This window comes from Grammomys surdaster, unplaced genomic scaffold (assembly GCF_004785775.1).
Source record: "Grammomys surdaster isolate TR1022 unplaced genomic scaffold, NIH_TR_1.0 142, whole genome shotgun sequence".
NCBI lineage: Eukaryota > Metazoa > Chordata > Mammalia > Rodentia > Muridae > Grammomys > Grammomys surdaster.
In genome coordinates this window covers 6,702,641-6,724,149 of record NW_021604600.1, presented here as the reverse complement: position 1 = coordinate 6,724,149, position 21,509 = coordinate 6,702,641, and the positions used below count along the sequence as shown (strand labels likewise).

Sequence of the window (21,509 nt, the reverse complement as noted above, 5' to 3'; positions counted from 1 at the left end):
TTTCAAAATATTCACCATCAGTTGCTAACACTGTAAAGCAAGACTTTTTCATACTCCAGTTTGTACTGACAAAAGCAAAAGCAGACGGGCACACTAGCCGTGCATTTCTAGAGGCCAGCAACAAGACTGTAGAGTGGAGGCTGCCTCCTTCCAATGGCCTTGGGCCTTCTGGCCTTCTAACAGTACAGACTCAGGTAAGTTACTAGGGACTAATGTCTTTATCAAAGGTGGAAAGTCAAGTCCAGGTTGGAAAAATCTTGTAGTGTAAGAAAAATGGGTCAAGATGCCATCCTGGTGCCAGTGACAATCACATCTAGGAGTTTAACAAGCAGAGTTCCTGGTTCTCATTTGTATCACCTTTCTGGCTGAGACAGAAGATTTGTGACCCCCTACTTTAGACCAGCCCCCTTGTTTTATAGATAAGGAAAGCAGTGTCCAGGGAAACAAATGGTTTGATTCCAATGGGGACAGCTTGAAGCTTACCTTTGCTGGCTGGCCGGTCATCACCATGGCTACTGCTCGCATCCTTCTTCAGGGCCCTCCTCCCACTAGCAGGGCGATCCCTGTTAGGAGGCTGGCTAAAGATGTCTAAGTCATTTCCACAGGCTTTGGAGGATGCCTTGGGGGGTCTCTCTTCAGTGATGACATTCCAGCTGCTAGTCCTCCCTTGTTCACGCCGAGGGCCTTTTTCCTTGGCCTCCACTTCTCCAGGAGCATCACCAATGACATCATCAGATGGAAGCCTGGTCTTCTGTTCCAGATCTTTTTCAGGACTGAGCCACAGGGGTTTGGGTTTCCTGACTGTCTGTTTCTTTCCCATCCCTGCTAGAGAAGGCTGTAACCAGTGTGGGGTTTTCCCAGTGGGTTCGGGGATTTTCCTACCTCTGAGGTTTTCCAGCTGTTGGATCAAAGAGGAATCCTCTTCTAGAGGAAGACATTTCCCAGGAGACGAGGAAGATGGGACACTGGGCCCATCACCCATAGAGGCAGGGGTTGCCAACAGTCTTATATCTTCCTGTAACTTGGACAAACTGTTCTTGGGGCAATATGTAGAATTCATCTTTTCACCAAGGAAATCTCCTTGTGAGGAAACTGTCATATCCAAGGATTCTGCTGGCTGTGAGCAGCTGGGCCCAAGCGCCTCATCCTCACTCATGGCAGCCATCTTGAGGTCACCTTTGCTTTCTTTCCAGCTCAAGGCCTTCTCTGGGCTCTCGTTCCTCTCTCTCGGAAGGTCAACAGGGATGGTACAATCAAAGGGGGCTTCACCTCCTCCTTTCTCTAACACGCCATCAAAGATGAGGCTTTTGTTGACATAGAGTTTCACATTCTTAGCACCAATGTCAAGATCCTGAATGCACAAAATGGAGCAAAAAGAAAGCATGTGTCATCAGACTGATGAGTCAAACTGAGGAAGTGGAAGATACCCCAAAACAGACATGTAAAGTGCTAGAGACGTGAGAACTCTACAGCTGTGCCAGCACCTGTGAAATAGATTCCGTCTCCTCTCTCTGCAAAGCCATACATATGCTACGAATCAAAGAACTTTTGTCTTGGCTTTCATCGCCTCCTGTCAGGACACTGGTAATGGCCCACTAATTGGTTTCAGTGCTTCCTGATCTCCTGATGCTTCCATCAGAGTTAACCTCCTACAGGAACAAAGATACCCATGCTCCCTTGTGAACCCTTTCAAGGCTTTTCACTGCCCAGCCAGTCTCTAAAGGTGTAGTGGTATATGCTTGTCATTCTAGCACATCCCAGGGCCCAGAGCATAGTGAGTTGGAAGCCAGCATGGGCTACAAAGTAAGATTCTTGTCTAAAACAAAGCAAAACAAAACAAAACTCAAACAAACAATCTCCCCCCGAATATATGTATTTTAAGTAAACTGAAATGAAGTGTGGTTCCTGGGGCTTCTGCAGCAAGCAGATCTGGTGTGCATGTCAAATGCAGTTTCCTGGACTCCTCGGATATCTCATACTGAGTATCTTAAAAGCAGAGCCTAGGACAAGGACTTGGTGTAAACAGGAAGTAGGGAAAGTAAGACAGGGTAGCAGGATGTTCCCAAAGGTGTCTGAGCACTTCACAGTGGGGGGCAATGGAGGTTATCTCCTGTTGGGATTCTCTAAGGAATCCAGGGCATGTACTTTGGAAGTATGTCCCAAAGACAGAAGTTAGTGTGTTTGTTCACTGCTTGCTAAAGGTGGCCCCTGGGGCAACAATGCCCTCACACATCACAAGCTGGGCACATCCCTCAGCAGACAGCACAGCAAGCAGTGCTGAGCAGCAATGCCAGCATGCCAGGGACCCTCTCACTTCAGCTGCAGTCAAAGAAAGATATGGAGCAGGTACCAAGGCTTAATATGGCAGTTTCTAGGGAATCCTTGCTCTACTACCAACTTTTCTATGTTTCCATTGCACCAGGATGTGGAGGAGGCAGGCCAGCATGACACAGTGACCTTCACAGAAAGGTCCCTAGCCCCTCATTCCCTAAACGCATGCCTTTTCTTATGCATGTATCTGATGTGCATGTATCTGATCTATTCATGATTAAAGTAAGATCACTCCTTCTCCAGATACTGGTTACTTCCCTCCTTTCTGTGCTAGAACTCTTCCCAAGCTTTACCAAGGAATAGAATTCATACATCAATCAGTAAATAGCTCTTTACAGCTACTTGGTAAGTCTTAACATGTACAGTTCCCTAAAACAATCTCCACACTTAGGATAACAAACACAACCATCACCCTCAAGTGATACACTTTGAAAGCCTTCTCCCTCTCTGCTTTCCCAGACAACCATCCACCTGCTCACCATCACTGAATTCTCTCTCTCTCTCTCTCTCTCTCTCTCTCTCTCTCTCTCTCTCTGTATGTGTGTATGTGTGTGTGTGTGGGGGGAGATAGTTCCTTCCACTATGTGTATCCAAGGGATGGAACTCAGGTCATCAGGCTTGACACTAAGTGCTTTTATCCACTGAAACACCTCAACAGGTCCTTTTTTATAAAGTAACACATTTTCTAGAATTTTGACATACAGCTTGCAATGTGTACCCATTTCTATCTGGCTTCTTTTACATAAGCATAATTACTCTGAGATGCACCTGAATTGTGAGAGTCTGAGGTTTTCTTCCTGTCCAATTGCTGAGGATTCTATTCTATAGAGTTATTCACAAGTTGCTGTCACGTCTACAATGAAGCAGTCATTGTCACCCTTGTCCCTTTCTTGCCTCTTGCCTCCCCTCCCAATAGGTTCCTGTTTGAATTCAATATAGAATCCACTGTGTCAAGGCATCCACAGCCAGGGCAATGGCTTGCCCCTGCAGTCTGTGTCACCATGACAGAGCCCTTCTCTCAGCTTTGACAGTAGGTTACAGGGTCTGACTCAAGACCAAAGCCAGGGGTATCTCTTGCTCCCCTGCCACACCTGACTCAGCTGGGAGGATAGACAGCTGTTCTTCCTCCTTCACAATGCTGTTAGCTGGGCTTTGGTGATGGTATGCCTATGCCTGTTTTATCTGGCTTCTGCCTTGCTGGCTACCCCGCCAAGCCTCCTTGGCTTGTCTCTACACCTGCAACCCCCACCAGTTCATCTGGGCCTTGGTACCTGGGCTGCCTCGGTACCTAGGCTGCCTCAGTACCTGGGCTGCCCTAGGTTTATGGCTAGTTCTTTGAATGTCCTGTACTCACCATGGCCCAAGGCTCTGAATGTCTCTATGGTCCAAGGACATCCATTCCCTGACTCTAGTCCTGACCTCTCTGTTGGCCCCTAAGGAATGACTGGCACTCTCTTTCCTCTTGGGAATTTCAATCTATATGTGCTTCAGATCCATCAAATACTTAAACAAACAAACAAAAACAAACAAACAATATAGGCATGGAGCCCGGGCTAGCCTTGAACTTAGGTTCTATCTGCTTCTGGTTCTTAGGTGCTGGAGTTACAGCTCCTAACAGAGTTCTGCATCACTTCCTCAAGCCAAACCTCTGCTCTCTTCAACCCAGTTCTGCTACTCAGTCAGCTTTCCAAATCTTCAGCACCCTCTGACCTCCTTGTCCTTGCCCCGCCACATCCAACCTGTCAAGGAGTTCCTGGTCTCTTTCCTCTCCAACCTGACTTCACCTTCCATTGACACTGCTGCCCCAGTGCAGGCCTCTGTCATCTCTCCAGAGACACCAGAATCAACTAATTGGTCTCTCTGCTCCCACTCTGCACTGTCACCTGCACACACACTTCACTTCCCACACAGCAGCCAGACTCACTTAACAACAACTTGTCAGACTACAGCAGCCTCCTGCCCAAACCACCCAGTGATTCCATGCTATCAACCCTAACCACCTATTGATAGTTCCAGGTCCAGGTCTGCTTGTCTCCATACACTGCTCCTTGATGCCACATCCCGACTCCTTCTTGCCTTCAGAGACTCCTCAATACCAGGCTTTAAAGAACACCCAACCCATTCCTCTCTATATCCTGATGCTCTTGAGTTCCTCAGTCTCTGAAATGGTCTCTCTCATCAGCATTTCTGGAAGGTTAGGGGCAGGGTTTTTTGTTTGTTTTTTGTTTGTTTGAAGACAAGGTATGTAGCCTTGGCTGTCCTAGAACTCACTATGTAGACCAGGCAAGCCTCAAACTTATAGAGATCTGTCTGCCTCTGCCTCCCTAGTGAGAGATTAGAGGTGTGTACCATCATAGCTGACTAAGGGGGCTCTTTCATTTTAGACAGAGCCTCAGACTTGAGATCTCACATTACAGTGCTGGGATTGCAGTTCTACACCTCCATGCCTGGTTTGGCTGCTAATTTGTCTCTCCTAACCGAGTGAAGCTCCAAGTCAGAAGAGGTCCTCCACAACTGCCTGAGGATACAGCACATAGTAGGATCTTGGCCATTCTGAGGGAATTGACATGTGACTAGCCTGGACATTCTCCTAAAACCAAAGAGGAAAAAAGATGGCAGCCTGTGGCTACCTCTCCATTCCCCACCCCAGGCCACTCCTGATTTGCTTTGGCTTCTGATCTGTGTTTGGTATGTGTGGGCTCTGAGGCCCCAGGGCTATCCTATTCATCTACCTTCAATCCCCAAGCCTTAGCTTCCCTGCAAGCTAAATCTGCATGCTCTAACTAAATTCCTAGATCACCAGAGACAGGTTTGCAGAACAATTCAGAAGGAGAGCCATCAAGCCCGAATCCCTCCACAGGAACTCAGCTTCAATCATCCAATTGTGGGATGGCAGGCTACTATTTGCTGGCTGTCAGAAAAGTCGATGTTCAAAGCACGCTTTTACATGTTTATATGGATGTGCACTCTGTTTAGTGGAGGCACAGAGCAAGTGTGTGGTGTGAATTAATCAGGAAACAGCTCCTGGAGGAGGATGGCACGGGCAGCTTTCAATGAGCAGTTCTGAAAATTACCACTATGGAAACATCTGGCGAGACAGAAACACTCATTTAAAGAGGTGGCAGGATATAGCTGGGCTTCCTATTCAGACAGTGGTGGATGGGCAACCTAGCTCTCCTAATGAGATGTCTGAGCCCCAAAACGTGTCTGCTCCCCTTATGTGAACAGTCAAGAGCCCCACTGGACCGTATATGTTTACTGCTCAGCATTACCTCAAAAATTATGACTGTGGCAGATAGGAAGGCAGGTAAGAGAAGTAAGGGAAGAGTGAGTTCTGTGTAGCAGAGGGAATTCTTGAGCTGGTTGTAGCTGTCGAGAAGGGAAGGCCCCTGCCTGGCCTGCAGCTTGGATTTCAAATATTTCCAGTACACATTATTGTATCTGTGGGCAGATTTGATGAGGAATATCTGAGTATGGAACAGAAACAAAAGTCTGCACTGTCCCACAGTCCTGGACACCCTGCAAGAAAGCATTAAAGCTTTCCCTCCTCCCTCTTGTCTAGCTAGAGCTTAATCCTGGCTGTGGCTGGCCCAGACTGAATTATTCATGTGGGTGGAACTCTGAGCCCCCAGTCTCCTAATTAAGTCCCCACATACCATCTCCTGCTCCTTAGAGGTAATGGTCTTTCTTGGGCACCTTGCAGTGTGTGTGTGTGTGTGTGTGTGTGTGTGTGTGTGTGTACACACCCCCTTCCAGATTTTGTTCTACCTATAGCTATCTCTCAGCATCTGTGGGGGATTTATTGCAGGATCCCTGTGGGTACCAGCATTGTCTCATACTGTAGTTCTGTATATAAAACATTGCTAATTTGCACATAACCTACATATAGCCTCCTACTTCCTCCAAACCATCTCTAAGTGACTTATAGAGCCTAATACAATGTAAATGCTATGGAAATTGTTATGCTACATTGTTTAGGGAGGAATAAGATAAAAAGATATACTGCAGAGATTGTTTTTCTTGACTGTTTTTTATGCTGCTGGTTGGATTCTGGAATGGGAAACTGTAGGTAGACAAGTCCATTGTTATGTAGCTGGGCCACACAAATATTGTCAAATCTCACTGGGAAGATGTGTGAGATCCATACTGGCACCACAGAGCCTTGGGGCTGGGGGCTTGCAGGTGAGCACCCTTTAGCATCTCCTCAACAAAGTTCTAGAAGAAGGATGCCTTTATGGATGTAGGGGAAAATTTCCTGCTGTAAAACTCAGCCTCTGCACCATGCCCAGTTACCAGTGCTTCAGTCGGGGCTCTTCCTTCTTCACCATGTTCAGAAATCCCATGCTTCTGACTGCTTCACCTAGAACCATTTGTGAGTATGCACTTGTGTGCAAGCGCTAAGTATACTCTCCTGTTCCTGTTCTTTATTTAATGATGTGGTGGTACTTTTATTGTGCTGCCTCAAGTGACACACTTAAGCCCCATGGCTGCCACACGGTCCTTTTCCCAGCTCTCATTTTCCCTCTCTTTCTTCTTTCCAGTTCTTAAGAACCAGACACACGGAGATGATAAATCCTGTTTAACGCATTATGAGCATCATTACAGCCTAGATAACTCATTGAACTTGCCAAGGCCACTTTCCTCCTAGCCTGGAGTGGATAACTGCCCTGCCTCTTCTAATGAACACACCTACTACTCAGCAAAGGTGAGTGGTCATGTGGTTCCCCTCATCTCTTTATGTGGACAGTGCAGATCCAACCCCATGGCTAGGCAAGTGGTCACCTCTGATCTTCCTAAAAAGAGTGTCTTTCTACAGGGACTGCTTAAATCAAGAGCAGGCCCGATGTCACCAGAGGAAGTCATTTGGGGTCTGAAGATGAAGCCATTAAGAAGGCAGTAAAGATAACTGTCAGAGGGAGGTAGATTCTTGGTGACACAACAGAAATTCCTGGATTCTGCCACATCTGAAACCAGCACCTAGGCTGGTGGTTCTCAACCTTCTTAATGCTGTGGCCCTTTCATACAGGCCTTCATGCTGTGGTGGCCCCAATCAAAATTATTTTGTTGCTACTTTATAACTGTAATTTTGCTACTGTTATCAATAGTAATGTAAACATCTGATATGCAACCTTGGGGCGGGGGGTTGTGGCCCACAGTTTGAGAACCACTGGCCTAGACTCTTCTGTCATAAAAACCAAGGAGTTCTCTTTTGTGATCAATCAAGTTTGGTGGTGTTGGTATTTATGAGACAGGGTCTCTACATAATCCAGGCAAGTCTTGAACTCTCAAGTCTCCTGCTTCAGAATCCCAAGTGCTAGGATTATAGGCATATGCTACTCTACTCAGCTCTGAGTCACTTAATGTGGCTACCGAGACAATCCTAGCTGACACCATAGCCCTGCTCCTGAGACTCTCTATCCAGACTCAGCTACTGATTCACCCTGCCTCACAGCTGCCCTGCTACACAGCTGCCCTGCATAGCACAGCCTGCTCTTGACTAAGATCATGGGCCTCAGTCATCCTAAGTTTGTACCTGTCCTGCTAGCAAAGTTTGGCCTAGGCCCCGCCTGCCTCTGAGGTCAACATCTCAGCCTTATGTTAATGATCAATCCCCTGCTGACCAAGTGCCTTACTTAATGCCACCAGGTTACCTATCTCAGCTAACTAAATGTTTGCTATGATCAGAATCAAATTTTAAACTGTTTTTTTTTTTTAAAGAAAAAACATTTTGAGGTAAATTGGGCTGTTTAAATTTGGAATGGTAAGGATTGAGGAACCCAGAGGGGATAGGTGAAAACCAACAGAGTCAACTAACCTCCCAGAGGCCCCACCTCCACATATATAGCAGATGTGCAGCTTGGTCTTCATGCAGGTCCCCCAACTGGAGCAGGGGCTTCCCCTGACTCTGCTGCCTGCCTGTGGATCCTGTTCCCTTAAGTGGGTTGCCCTGTATGGCCTCAGTGGGAGAGGATGAGCCTAGTCCTGCAGTGACTAGAGATGCCAGGATAGGTTAGTACCCAGAGGGGAGCCTCCCCTTTCTCAGAGGTGAAGGGGAGGGGTGAGGGAAGGACGGATTATGTGATGGGAGGACTGGGAAGAGAGGGGGGTGTGATGGGGAAGTAAATAGATAAATTAATTAATGAAAAAATAACGAATGGCGATTAGAGCAAAATAATTACTGTCAGGCCTCATGATGTTGGACATTTGGGTTATTAGAAATAAACATACACTTGAGTGTCCAGGGGCCCTAAAGTGTTCATGAATTGAAAAGGGCCATAGTTAAGGCTCATGTTCAGATGCTCTTGGATAGACCAGGAGTGGCAGGGTGGGGATGTTCTTGTGTTGACACTCAACAGTCTCCACACTGGCATCACTTGAATCTCTTCCAGAAAAATAGTGACCAGTGCACCTGTTATCATTGGAGGAGCCAGGAACACTCAAGAATGGCTGTTTGTGCTCAAGCTATGCTGTTCTTAGCTAGGCAAGGCCTTGTGGCTATTGCCTGGGTCCTCCTGCCCTCAGCATCCCTCAGATAGCAGCCATGGTGGCCTTTTAGATCCTTTGGTCAAACTATCTCCTATTAAGAATATTTCAGTGATTCTACGGCTGGTATCTGCATGGAGGTAGGAAGCCAGGAATTATCTGAGCATTCTGCATGTGTTCAGAACAACATTTATGACATTACGAGTATAGATCTGAAGATTGGCATCATCAAATAACAAAACTAAGGCATTGTAGACTGCTCTCTTGTGGGAAGGTTCTAACAGGGGCTCTTGTTCTAACCACACCTCTGTTCTCTTACCAATAAGGCCCAACCATTCAGGGCCACAAAGACCTGGTTCTGTCTTCCTTTAGGGCCTCCCTTTGATTGTCTATGTCTATCAGATTCTGGCCACTTCTGCCCTAGTAGTTGCTAAGCATGTTCCTACCCTTGGATTTCCTCTTGCTATGCCCCTACCAAGAATATCCTTCCCATGGCTCTTCCTCCTCTCCCTAACTCTTTATGACAGTTTGAATGAAAATGGCCTTCATAGACTTGTATGCTTGAATATTTGGGTCTCAACTGGTGGAACTGTTTGGGAAGGATTAGGAGGTGTGTCCTTGTTGGAGGAGGTGTGTCACTTAGGATAGGCTTTGACATTTCAAAAGACTGGAGCCATTCCCAGTGTACCTTTCTGCTTCCTGGTTGTGGCTCAAGATGTGAGCTCTCAGACATACATGCCTTTGCTCTGCCATCATGCCTCTTGAAACCATATGCTCTTCCTTTTGAATGAAGCACTTCCTTTTATAAGTTGCCTTGACCATAGTGTTTTGTCACAGCATTAGAACAGTAGCCAAGTAATTTCCCTAGCCCAATGTCTTCACAACACTTAGCACTGAACTCTCACACTAACCTATATTCTTGTTTTACCTTTGCATTCCTTTCAGAAGGCGCAGGGATATGCACACAGGGCCATATCTATTTGCTCCTTATAGTCTGAGCACTAGAACCTGTGCAACCCATTGTACAGTCACCACCTTGCACATAGCTATTTAAAATGGAATTTAAATTATCTTTGAAGTGCAGTTTCTCAGGCCTTCTGACCACATTTCACACCCTGCAATGTCTAGGCTGGAGGTGACTCATATTTGGTACTAAGAGTGAGGATGGCAGTGTGCTTAACAAGGATGGCACAGATAACTCAAGACTGTTATAAAGGAAAACGGAGCATGGGGAGTCAGTGGAAGTCTGTTTCTGATAGTGCATTTGCCTGTTTTCTATTATAATATCGAGTTACCTAAGGCTGTGTAACTTTATCAAGAAAAGAAGTTTATGTAACTCACAGTTCTAGAGGTCCAAGGGCAAGGTACTAGCATCAGCTCAGTTTTTGCAGAGGCCTCAGAAACCAAGCATCCCAGCACGGGTGCATTGGAGTGGGAGATCACATAGAGGACAGATAGCCAAAGAGTTCAGAGAGCTTATTCTCTTTAAAGCAGCCATGACCTGAGAGCCAGCACAGGGACTCACACAGGGACTCACGAGAACAAGCCACCCCTTAGAGGGCACTGAGTCACTTTTCTCATAACTATGACAAATCATTTGACAGAAACTGCTTATGGAAAAAAAAAGGTTATTTTGCTTACAGGCTCAGAGGGCTCAGTTCACTACAGTAAGAAGAGTTGGCAGAGTTCATTACAACAGATTTGAAGCAGAGTCTAGAACTACAACTGGGCTAATCTTCAAGGTTCTTCTCCTAGTGACCTACTTCCATCAGCCAGGTCTTTCTTCTTAAAGACTCTGGAACTCCCCAAAGTCTACCCCCCCACACAGAAACAGGCATTCAAAACATGAACCTATAGATGACCTTTCTCCAGGAAGTGTTCTAAACTTCCCATCAGATGGAAACTATTTCCAAACCACAGCAGACACACCATCATCTACTATAGAGACTGCTGGCTCCCTCTCTGCCACAACTGTCACTTTGCTAAGGAAACCCACCTGACTCTCATACTCCGTAGCCAGCCCAGTCCCTTGTACCTTTCAGCTGGCTAACTCTTCTATGTGTGTGGAACAGAAAAAGATGTAGCAGACATGTTATCCTATCCTCCTCCTGCCCTAAGCAGACATTGCCAATCAATCACAGTGGACCCGGGTGAACCAGAGGAAGGTTCTCAGAGTATCACCCCAGGCATCCACTTTCAATAAGCTGACAAAAAATACCCAGACCATCTGTGGTATGAGTCTTACTTTTGCAAACTCAGCTTCTTCATCATAAAGACAGGGAGTACTGTTACCAGCTATAGGATGGCTGGTGGTCAGATAAGCTACTTCTCACGTTCATTTACTCATTCTCACGTGCATGTGCCTCTCACAGGCCTGACTTTAGAGTAGTGAACAAATGACAGCTGTTACGTCACAGCAGACATGGCTGTGCCATCTTCTGTGTGCTGTGAAGTGTGGCCTCCTGTTCCTCCCTACTAAGTCCTTCTCAGAGCAGCGCACACTCACAATGCAATCTAACGAGAGGAAAGGGGCTTGTAAATATTAACCCAAGGATGTAATAGGTAGCACATTCCCATCAAAAGGAATCCCCTTTCTCTAAAACTCTCCTTGTTCCGAGCCAGCCTTGTCCCCCGTACTCCCACTTAACTTTCCTTCCTCAGACTCCTGTACACAAAACACTGCATTAACAAGCTGTGTCTGCAGGCTAAGCTATATTCCCTATAAACTCCCATTTTATCTCCTCCAAAACACACAGCAATAGCGTTCTCTGGAGAATATTAAATCGACCAAGCTACAGCTGCATTTGTTTGGGTTTTTTTGCCCCTGGTAAGTTCTGGCAACAGATGGTTGTATGTCATGTAAGCAGTGTTCTGCAATGTCGCTCCATGCTCTGCCCTGGGTGTCAGAACCCCGCGTTCCCACCCACGGTAAGCCTCCAATGCTCTCCTGACTCAGAGAACCCTGAGCCCTTTTAATATTCTGCATGTCCCAGGAAGGCCAAGTACAGGTAAACAAGGGCCTGTCTTGGCTGAGGCACACAGCTTCTCAGCATGGTGGTCCAGTGTATAAAACATGCTCTAAACCATGGCGAGCCATGGGCCATGGGCTTGGGCAAGTTGCAACAGCGCACTTCCCATTCTAGAATAAGATGTGGGGAACACTTGCAGGAAAATACCAACAAACCTGGGACCCTCAGAAGCATGGTCATGGGTTTCTGAGCACTTAAGAGATGGCCAGGGAGGAATGGAGCTCACCAGTTACAGGCCCTTGGAGTCCTCCTTAGATAACCCAGATACTTACTTTTCTCACATTTATACTTTAGGAATTTATTGAGAAAGAAAGACCTCAAAAGACAGGAAGCAAAGGGAGTTTCCTTTTACTGATCTGGGCAGTAGGGCCCATGAGTAGAGCTACAGGGACTATATCTACCTGGGGTCTCCAGGCCTGTGGTGTCCAGCACTTGGTGGGTGCCGAGGACATGTACTAGCCATAGGTGGAGGATGGTTGTGTGAAGAACTAGTGGGGGAGAAGAGAAGAGGGTGATGGTGTTAAGAATTCTTCTGAAGGACTGTCAGATTTGCTTCAACTCTCAAGTCCTTCTCAACCTGGGTATAAGAAAGGGCAACACAGCTCTCATGGGCTACAGAAAAGCAAACTCACACATTCATTCATTCATTCATTCACCCATCTGTCAACTGCTCATCTCCTGGCATAGATGAGTGGTAGAGACCTCTGACCCTACTGTCTTTGCACCCACAATCTATTGAGGGGTACAGGGGAACTTCACAAGGCCCAGAAGTGGCTCAAGGGCTGGGGCACATCCTTGGAGAAAGCATCACCTGCGTTTTTGAGAAATCTGCAGGACAAGCATCTGGAGCTGAGTGAGATGGGGAGGTTGGCAGGGACAAGGGTGTGACCACAGCAGCCAGCACGCAGGATGCCTGCCATGAGCAAGGGGAGGCACTGCTGGGGAGACAGAGACTGGAGCAGGAACATTAGGAGGCTCAGATGTCACACTGGCAGCTTGACCTTGATCCTCTGGGTCAAAGGGAGGCTCTAGGGTTTGAAGCAGAAGAGAGTATGACAGGGCTTCCCTAAGGGCTGCTTGAGACAGACTGGAGAGCTAAGGCAGGAGGATTAAGAGTTCAAGGACAGATTTGGCTACTGGGTAAATTCCAGGTCATCCTGAACTCAATAAATAAACAAACAAATGAAGGAACAAATAAAGTCAAACCATCCCACACCAGTTTCCAAGCTCGGGGAATGATTAGAAGTGCCAAGAATATGGCCTGGGTCTCCTCCACTGAGGCCATTCACTGAAGCTGTGTCTTCTCTCTCTGGCTACAGATTTACAATTGGCTGCCGATCCCACAGCTCCATAGTGTCTTTTTAGCAAGATGGAGGCTGGGGTCAGCTTCCACTCACCATCTTTCCTTTGCTTAGGTCCCTCATGTCTTGCATGAGGCATGACCATTCTTGACCCTGTGTCTACTGAAGAGAGAAACAGGGCAGACTGACAGCGCCCTGCCCCTTCTTGCTGACTCTGTGCCTATGGGGGTCCTCTGGCACCTCCACATAAGACACCTGGTGCCTGCCTCACCTTGCTCAGGGCTTCAGCATACTGCATGATTTGTCTATACCATGTCTATCAGCAGCTCAGCACGTTGCCTCCAGGGCAGTCTGTGCCTTTTGTGTCTGTCTCCTCAGAACATATCAAGAGGATGACAGCCCCTGGTGTCCACATAGGTGAAGAAATAAAGCAGATCAACTCATGAAGGACAGGCTGGAGAAGGAAGGATGAGGGCAGGGCAGTGTAAGGTACTGAGCAAGGATGGACTCCGTAACCAAATGTGCCTGCAGCCAAGGTGAAAAGTAGCCATGAAGAGCTAGTTCCAATCCTCTGGGTCCTGGTATACCTGAGCCTGGTCTGACACACAGATTCCCTATCCCACCTACCAAATTACCAATAAGAATCTGCTTTCTGCCATGTATGGTATGAGCATCTTTAGTCCAGTACTCAGAGGGCAGAGGCAGGAGGATGTCTGTGAGTTTGAGGTCAGCCTGGTCTACATAGAGTTTTAGGACAGCCAGGGCTACATAGAGAGACCCTGCCTGACTCAAACAACAACAACAACAACAACAACAACAACAACAACAACAAAGTCTGCTTTCTAGCAAGCTTTCCAAGCTCTGTCACTGCACATTAGCTAGATACAGTGGCTAAATGAATGGGCCTGGAGTCTGAGTACATAGGCTCATCTTCTTAGAATGACATGAGATAGAGCATCATCATGGTCACTTCTTAAACCTTAGGAGCCACATATTCTGCTGCTGGTGGCTCTCAGGGAGATTCCTGTTGGACTCATTTAGAAATTAAGCCACCAGCAATTTGCTAAGTGTGTGCACCACCAGTTGAACTGTGAGGAGGCAGACCTGCTACTTACCCCATCTGCTGTCCAGTAATTCCGAACCTTGATCGTGGTCAGACCGAAGTCACGAAGCTGTCGCATGTTGTGAATAATAAAATAGAGCTGAAGCGGTGGGTGGAAGGGGCAGGTCCACACAGGGATGTCCTTCTTGCTCTGAAACACCAAGGGATGGGAACTATTAGGGACATGTCTGCCTGTCTTCAGGGTAAAAGGCCAGTGACTCTGGCTAATTAAAACCAACAGACATCCAAGGCCTGGGCAGGGCCACCTTATCTCCATAGTAAGTACTGCCCTCTGCTCTCACCCCTTTCCAGTTGCACTTCATAGTGCCAACAACACTGTCCCCACAAAAAGCTGCTGGCCAGATGGAACTCAGAATGCAGTAGGCTTTAGTTTAATCAGCTTAATGGGCTTTGAGGCGGGCACTGGGTGTGGGGAGAGATGCCAGGAGAGACCAGAGAGGGCCTCTGCTGGCGCGGTTTGATTAACCTGGCAAGCAGAGCCTCTGATTTTCTTTTGTCAAATCCTACAGAATTTTTCAAATTTGAGAATAGAGGAGAAAAAGAACTGTCTGAACTATGTGCTGGAACAGGGCCGTGGCATGGAGCAGGCTGCTCCTTTCAGGGTTTCCAAGTGCAGGGGCTTCTGTTTGTATTTCCTGTGGGAGGCAGGGGGCAGCCCTTGAGGACACAGGGTACCAGGGTCAGATGCTTGCTGGCATTTTTGTCCTCACCAACACCATTTCCCATGGGAGAGCTTTGGTGGCATATGAGTAAAGCCAAATCAGGGGACTTTCTGCTCCAGTCACCTCCCAGGATATTTCTACATTCTACAGGGACAGAAGCTGCAGCTGGGCCAGTGAGATGGCTCAGTGGGTAAAGGCATTTGTTACCAAGGCTGTCAAGCTGAGTCTGATCCCTGGGACCCACAAGGTGAGAAGAACGAACCAGCTTTTAAGAACTATTCCTCTAACTGCTCCCCCCCCCCAACAAACACATACAATGAATGTAATTAAAACAAAAGAAACCGTTAAAGCAGAACTGCTCCTGAACACACACCCCTGGCAGCTGGCTAGGCACTGCCTGGCTGAGGCCTCTGCTCCCACCATGCTCCAAACACTTTCCACCCTGAGAAGTTCAACAAGATGTCACATGGCTCCTTATTCCCTTTCTATGGTGACCCTGGCCTCTCCTCTGGGCAGCCTCAGTCCCCTGTAGTACCTGAGGTCGGTGTGGACTGTCTGGGTGTCTGTCACATCAGTTCAGCTGTGCTCTGGAAGGGACCCCTAGTCTCACTCATTTCCGAATCCCAGCATTAGGCCCAGCTTCTTGGCGGAGACTAACCTAGTGGCTAAGTGACATGGAGTTCCCAGCATCTGACCTAATTTCAGCTTTACAGAAGGAACTACTTTGCATCTGGTTAAAAGGTATCTGTTTGCTTTAAGAGACATTGGAAAGGAAAGATAAGAAGGACCAATTCATTGCCAGAAATGAGAAATGGGGTGGCTTGCCCTTAAGAGTCTAGTTTCTGGATTCTCTACTGACTCAGAATGCTTGGTACTTAGGTCCCACACAGCTGGACCTGGGGTTCAGTATTGCCTAAGCTAGGCTGCCCTCCTGAGCATCTCAGTCTCCACTAATCAATCACTACTCTCTGCCCCACTCTCACATCCCTCCTAGGTCCTTCCTCGTCCCACAGACATCTTGGCTTTGGAATACTGGGGAATGGGATAGACATTTTACTCTAAACAGCCATCACCTGGTACTGAGAATATCTTAAAAGACTCTTATCACCAAGAATATGCCTCTCGCTGGGCAGCAGGGGAAGAAGGTTGATGGACTCTGGTTCCAAAGCCTGGCTCCAGCTGCAAGAACAGGTAGGGCTTGTCTCCTGATGATGGTGCTTTTGGTAGAGAAGAAACAGCTTTGTGGGTTCAAGGGACCTTGGCTGTGCTAGAACTTTGTGTTCCTAGCAGCTTTGTGGGGTTCAGAGACCTCATCTCAAAATGCAGCAGGTAAGCTCACCCCTCCCTCTGTGGCAGCCTGGCACTGGCAGAAAGGGAGCAGGAATTGATTTCCCTTCTCATTTCTGTCAGCAGAAGGAAAGGCAGGAGAACTTACGGGGCACTGTATCATTTGAAACCCCAGTGCATTAACCTGAGGCTAACTCATTGGCTCATTAGTGGCCAGGCCTTCTGGTATTTCCTGTTTAGACAGAATCTGTGTGAAGGCCTGGTAGGAAGCCAGGAGCTGACAGACAAGTCCTGACAAACCCCAGTGCCAGGCCAGCAGAACATGTGCAGTACCTACCCTGCATCATGGCAGCCCCTAGCCATGCTCCAGCGAGAGGCCCTGTGGAACCCTGGGGCAAGTGGACTGCTGTGCCTCCCTGTGGATAGAAGACCACAGTGCATCTTGGCCTCTGGTCTGCCTTAGGACACCCATAGCCTACATATTGGAGGGAGGGTTTGCTATCAGTGATTATCATAAGCATTTATTGGACCAGACAGAGCATGACTACACTCTGTTTCAACCTGCATTCTAACAGCAGACCCTGAGGCAAGAAGCTCTTGGCAAGTGGCTTGTTTAAAAGACAGTGCTAGAAGCCTAGGTCAAGAGGGAAGGCAGGCTGCTCATGAAGGGTATGTGAGTAAGCTAGCCATTCCTGCAGGGACCTGGAGTATAAGGCCACCATGGAAACAGGGAGCCAGTGTGGACATATCTGGGAATGATTCTAGCCACAAGACAAGGAAATGGAGTATTTACACCATGACTTCAACACCAGCATGGGCTAAAGGCTGCTTCTAGAAGCTTCAGTACCCCTCTCCAGCTTGGGCTAGCTGCATGGAGGCCCAGGAGAAGAATTCTCTCTATGTGATGACTAACTACAAAGCCAAAGGTGGTTTTTTGTCCCATCACTAATTAAAGACAGAACCAAGTGACAGCTCTGGCGCTGCCCGAGGTACCGAGTTTGGGCCTACAAGTAGTGGCACAGGATGATGCAGGTAAGGAATCCTTGTATGAGGTGAAGAATAGCTCCAGTTCTGAGGATGAGGAAGAAACTTTAGAAAAGGAAATAGCTTAAAGGAAAGATTAAAGAAATGCAAGGTCCGAAAGGGAACGGATTGGAAAGGAGAGAGACCTCCTAGTAAAAACCCTTTTGTGGACTCTCCAGAGGCTACTGCTCCTCCGGCATATGATGAATGCTCCCTGAAGGATTGGTGGGTAGCGGAGCCCATCCCTAAGAAGGAGGTGATTTTTTCTAAAACAGGTTCCAACTATGCTTACCCTGTAATGGAAGTTCCTCACCCCAATGGCCCTGGACAAATGCTTAGGCAGCATGTGCCTTTGTCTTTTAAGGAATTAAGGAGCCTTAAAGAAGCAGTTTCCTCCTATGGGGCCTTGGCACCCTTTACTTTGGCAATTCTTGAGTCCTATAGCACCTTTAATTTAACACCAGGAGATTGCCAGCAACTATGCTGTCTGACGTTGAGTGGGGGAGACTATTTACTGTGGAGGGGAGAATATCAGGAGCAATGTGTTAGCTTGGCAACATTAAATGCACAGGCAGGGCAGCCCCAGAGAAATTTGGAAATGCTCACTGGATCAGGACAATATGCTGCTCTCCATCAGCAGATTCATTATGACCCTGCCATTTATGCCCAAATTGTCACTGCAGCGGTTAGAGCCTGGAAGGCTTTGCCTAATAAGGCAGCTGGAGGTCAACTATCCAAGGTGGTCCAGGGATCCTTCGAGCCCTTTGAAAATTTGTGAATAAACTACTCCAGTTAGCAGAAAAATTGTTTGGGGATGCTGATACCGCCATGCCTGTAGTAAAACAGTTAGCTTTCGAAAATGCTAATAAATGGTGTAAAGAAGCCATTAGACCACATAGATCAAAAACCTTAGATGATTATATTAGAGTTTGTATTTTTCCTTCCCTGGCTTGGTGTATATATTGAACCTGCCCAGTAAAGGCATTGACATTCTCTCACAACGGAAGACCTGAGTCTGGGTATTTCTTTAATCCCCCAGGCCTACGCCCGAGCTCGGTACCGCGGGCAGCACCAGAGCTGTCACCAAGCACCAGCAGAGAAATGCTAGCTGCCTTGTAACTAATACCATGTTAATAAACTAGTAGTTTCCAAAAGAATAAGCTACCAATAGGAAAATACCCAACAATTTGGAAGAATGTCAAGGACACTTGGCCTGGGAACCAGCCAACCTCCAAATGCATCAGACTGTAGTAAATAGCCTTTCTTTCTGATTTTCTCTTTCTCCCTCCTTCCCTCCTTCCCTCCCTCCCTCCCTCTCTCCTTCCTTCCCTCCCTTATTCCTTCCCTTCCTTCCTTCCTCCCTCCCTTTATCTTTTTGGGTGCTGGGAATCAAATACAGGGTCTCACACATGCTAGTCAAGCTATCTACCGCTGAGCTGAACCACGAACCCTTTACAACATTCTTGAAATGACAGCGTCTAGAGATGAGAACAGGCAAGTGGCTCCAGGTACTAGGGATAGGCCTGGGGGTGGGGGAGAGTTGTGCCGTATCTTTATATGCTGGTAATCACATGAAGTCACACATGACAAAATGGCATAGAAACACACACACACACACACACACACACACACACACACGAGCTATCTAATAGTACAGCGACAGCTTGTTACCTTTTGGGGAAAACTAGGCAACAGCACATAGCATCCCTGTGTATTCTTTTTCTTTACTTGAGATATAACTCATACTCCACAAAATTCATAATTTTCAAGTGTGTAATCCATGATTTCTCAGCACATTCACAGGCTACACAACTAACATCACCATCTTTGCTTAGCACACGTCACTTGCCACTATGGAGCGCAGCACCCATTAGCCATGCACTCCCATGCCCTGCTCCTGTTTCTGGGGATCTGTTTAGACTGTTTCCTGTAAATGGGGTCATTCACTCTGTGGCTTTCTCAAACACGGTGAACACTTCAAGGTTCACTATGCATGTTGTAGCCTGTACTAGTACTTCATTCCTTCTCACAGCTAGGTATTAGTCTATTGTATGGTGACACCATATTTCAATTTTCTGTCCACCAGTCTGTGTTGTTGGGTTATTTCCATCTTCTGTTAAGAGATTCCATTACTTTTTTATTTTCTTATGCACACATCTCTAGGCTATATACCTTGGAGTGGAACTTCTAGGCCACAGAGTAGCTCTGTTCCTTACTCTGTAAAGAATTGATACACTGTTCCCCACAGTGGCTGGTCTATTCACTTTCAACAGTATTTGTCATTTCTTCTGGCCATCCCAGTGGATATGACTGGGTCCCACGGTGGCCTTCATTTGAGGTTTCAAAAAGTATGTGCTGAGTATCTTCCTGCGTACTCACTGGTGTGTAGTTTTCTGTTCTGATGTTTACGTTGGTTTCAAGAATATGGCTTTAGAGAATCCACTGGGATATGCTCCCTCTTCTTCTATATTTTATAAGATTAAAGGGACTGTCAAACACTCATTCTTTAAATATCTGCCAGGATCCACTAGAGGCACTATTTCACCCAAGGATTCCCATATGGTTTTTAATAATCAGTTCAATGTCTTTCTTTTCTTTGGATTGGTCTTTTTAGATTTTCCATTTCATCTTGAGTCAGTTTTGGTAATTTGCCTTCCTTCACATTTATATAGTTAACGTAGGTTATCTAGCTTGTTGGCATGCAGTCTTATAATCCTTATTTCTATAATGTAAGTATGATAGTCCTTATATATTCATTGAAACCTTTGCTTTCTCCTTTATTGTCTAACTAAAGGGTTTTCATTTTGTTGATCCTTTCAAAGAACCAACTTTGGTTCCATTGATTTTTCTCTATTGATAGTGTTTTTCTTTCTGCATCATTTTACAACTTTCTGGGTCTATAATCATTTCCAAATAAAAAGTTTAAATCTGTGCAGTACGTGATTTTATGTATTGAGGATATGGTGTGGCCAAGGACAGACAAGTGCTTATCAGTCAAGTGGGGGAGGCAGATAAGTTACAGGAGTGCTTGTTCTGGTGAGACAGGCTCTGAGGAGAATAAAGACAACACTACAGTGACTGGGCAGGAGGGGCAGGGTTCCCCACGAGGTAAGCAGAAAGCCATGCTGAGAAGGTGATACCTGGGCTGAAATCCAAACATAGATGATCTGAATCAGTATGTCAGAGATGTGGGGATGATGGAGGTGGGCTACTGGAGAAGGAAGCAGGGGGCAGACAGGGTACTGTTGGGCCCATCCACCCAGGTATAAAAGGCAACTGTTATTTGTTGTTATTTTTCTGTGATAGTACTTCAGGAAGGATTAGCTAAAGAGAAAGACTCTCCCCAAAGTGGAGCCCCAAAATACAATGGAATCTGAGGATCAGGCCATCCTGCCTGCTTCCCTCATTAGCTCTCGATTGCTTTTGCTGATAAGTGCATATCCTGAAGCTGCCTCCATCCTCCACTGAGCACAGCTTCTGCAGTCTTCCAGCATGACTGAAGAAGACCCCGGGATCTCTAGGAATCCTTCAGACATTCCGCACCCAACTGGGACTACTGTGTCATTGAGTTACATGGACCAAGCAGCTACTGGTGTCTTATCCTCTCTAGTATAGATGGCCACTGCTGGACTCCCCCTCCCCACACACCTGCCCATTGTGTAAACAAATCTAATAAATCCCTTTGTAATATACATTCTATGGTATGGGTTCTGTTCCTTTAGAGAGCCCTGACTCACAGAGAATGAAGTGGAGAACAAGAAAAGAATATACGAAAGGAAGCCTACTCATAGGCCTAGGGACCTGAGAGAAACTGGGTTGATGGAGAAGGGCCAGTGTCAGGTCCACTAAGAAGTGGACATATAAGATTCATGGGAGAGCTTGAAAGCAACTAGCTGAGAGGGTAGCCTATCACACTATAGTCTCAGGACAAAAGAGTATACACTACCTAGTTCTGGATATTTTGGTGAAATTCAATGGAAAATTAATTTCTTTGAAATAAGTACTGGCTTGGGAAATCCCTAATTTCAAAGCCTGTAAGAGGTGGGCATGGGTAGCTAATGGGTGGAGACACCATTTACTAAGTAAGCAAAGGAGTCCCTGGGGAGACAAGATATGAGCTGTGGGAAGCTGGTAGCAAAGATCAGGCACCCATGGGACTGGGCATATAAATGTGAGTGCAACACAACACCCAAGGCCAGGGATGGAGAGGGTGCACACAGAAGGGACAGGGATGACGAGAGTGGACACAGAAGGGACAGGGATGGAGAGA

The 21,509-nt window shown here is 46.8% G+C and overlaps 1 protein-coding gene across 2 annotated transcripts in view; it reads right to left on the bottom strand.

The window, feature by feature from the left end:
- Kiaa0556 (KIAA0556 ortholog) overlaps nt 1–21,509 on the bottom strand; it is a 167,406-nt gene that overhangs the window by 30,711 nt on the left and 115,186 nt on the right. For both annotated transcript variants that reach the window (XM_028764277.1, XM_028764280.1), the window contains exons 14-15: nt 14,260–14,397; nt 484–1,351 (exon numbers count right to left, since the gene is read on the bottom strand). In XM_028764277.1, coding sequence (XP_028620110.1) covers nt 484–1,351; nt 14,260–14,397 — 1,006 coding nt within the window. The remainder of the gene's footprint in view (nt 1–483; nt 1,352–14,259; nt 14,398–21,509) is intronic.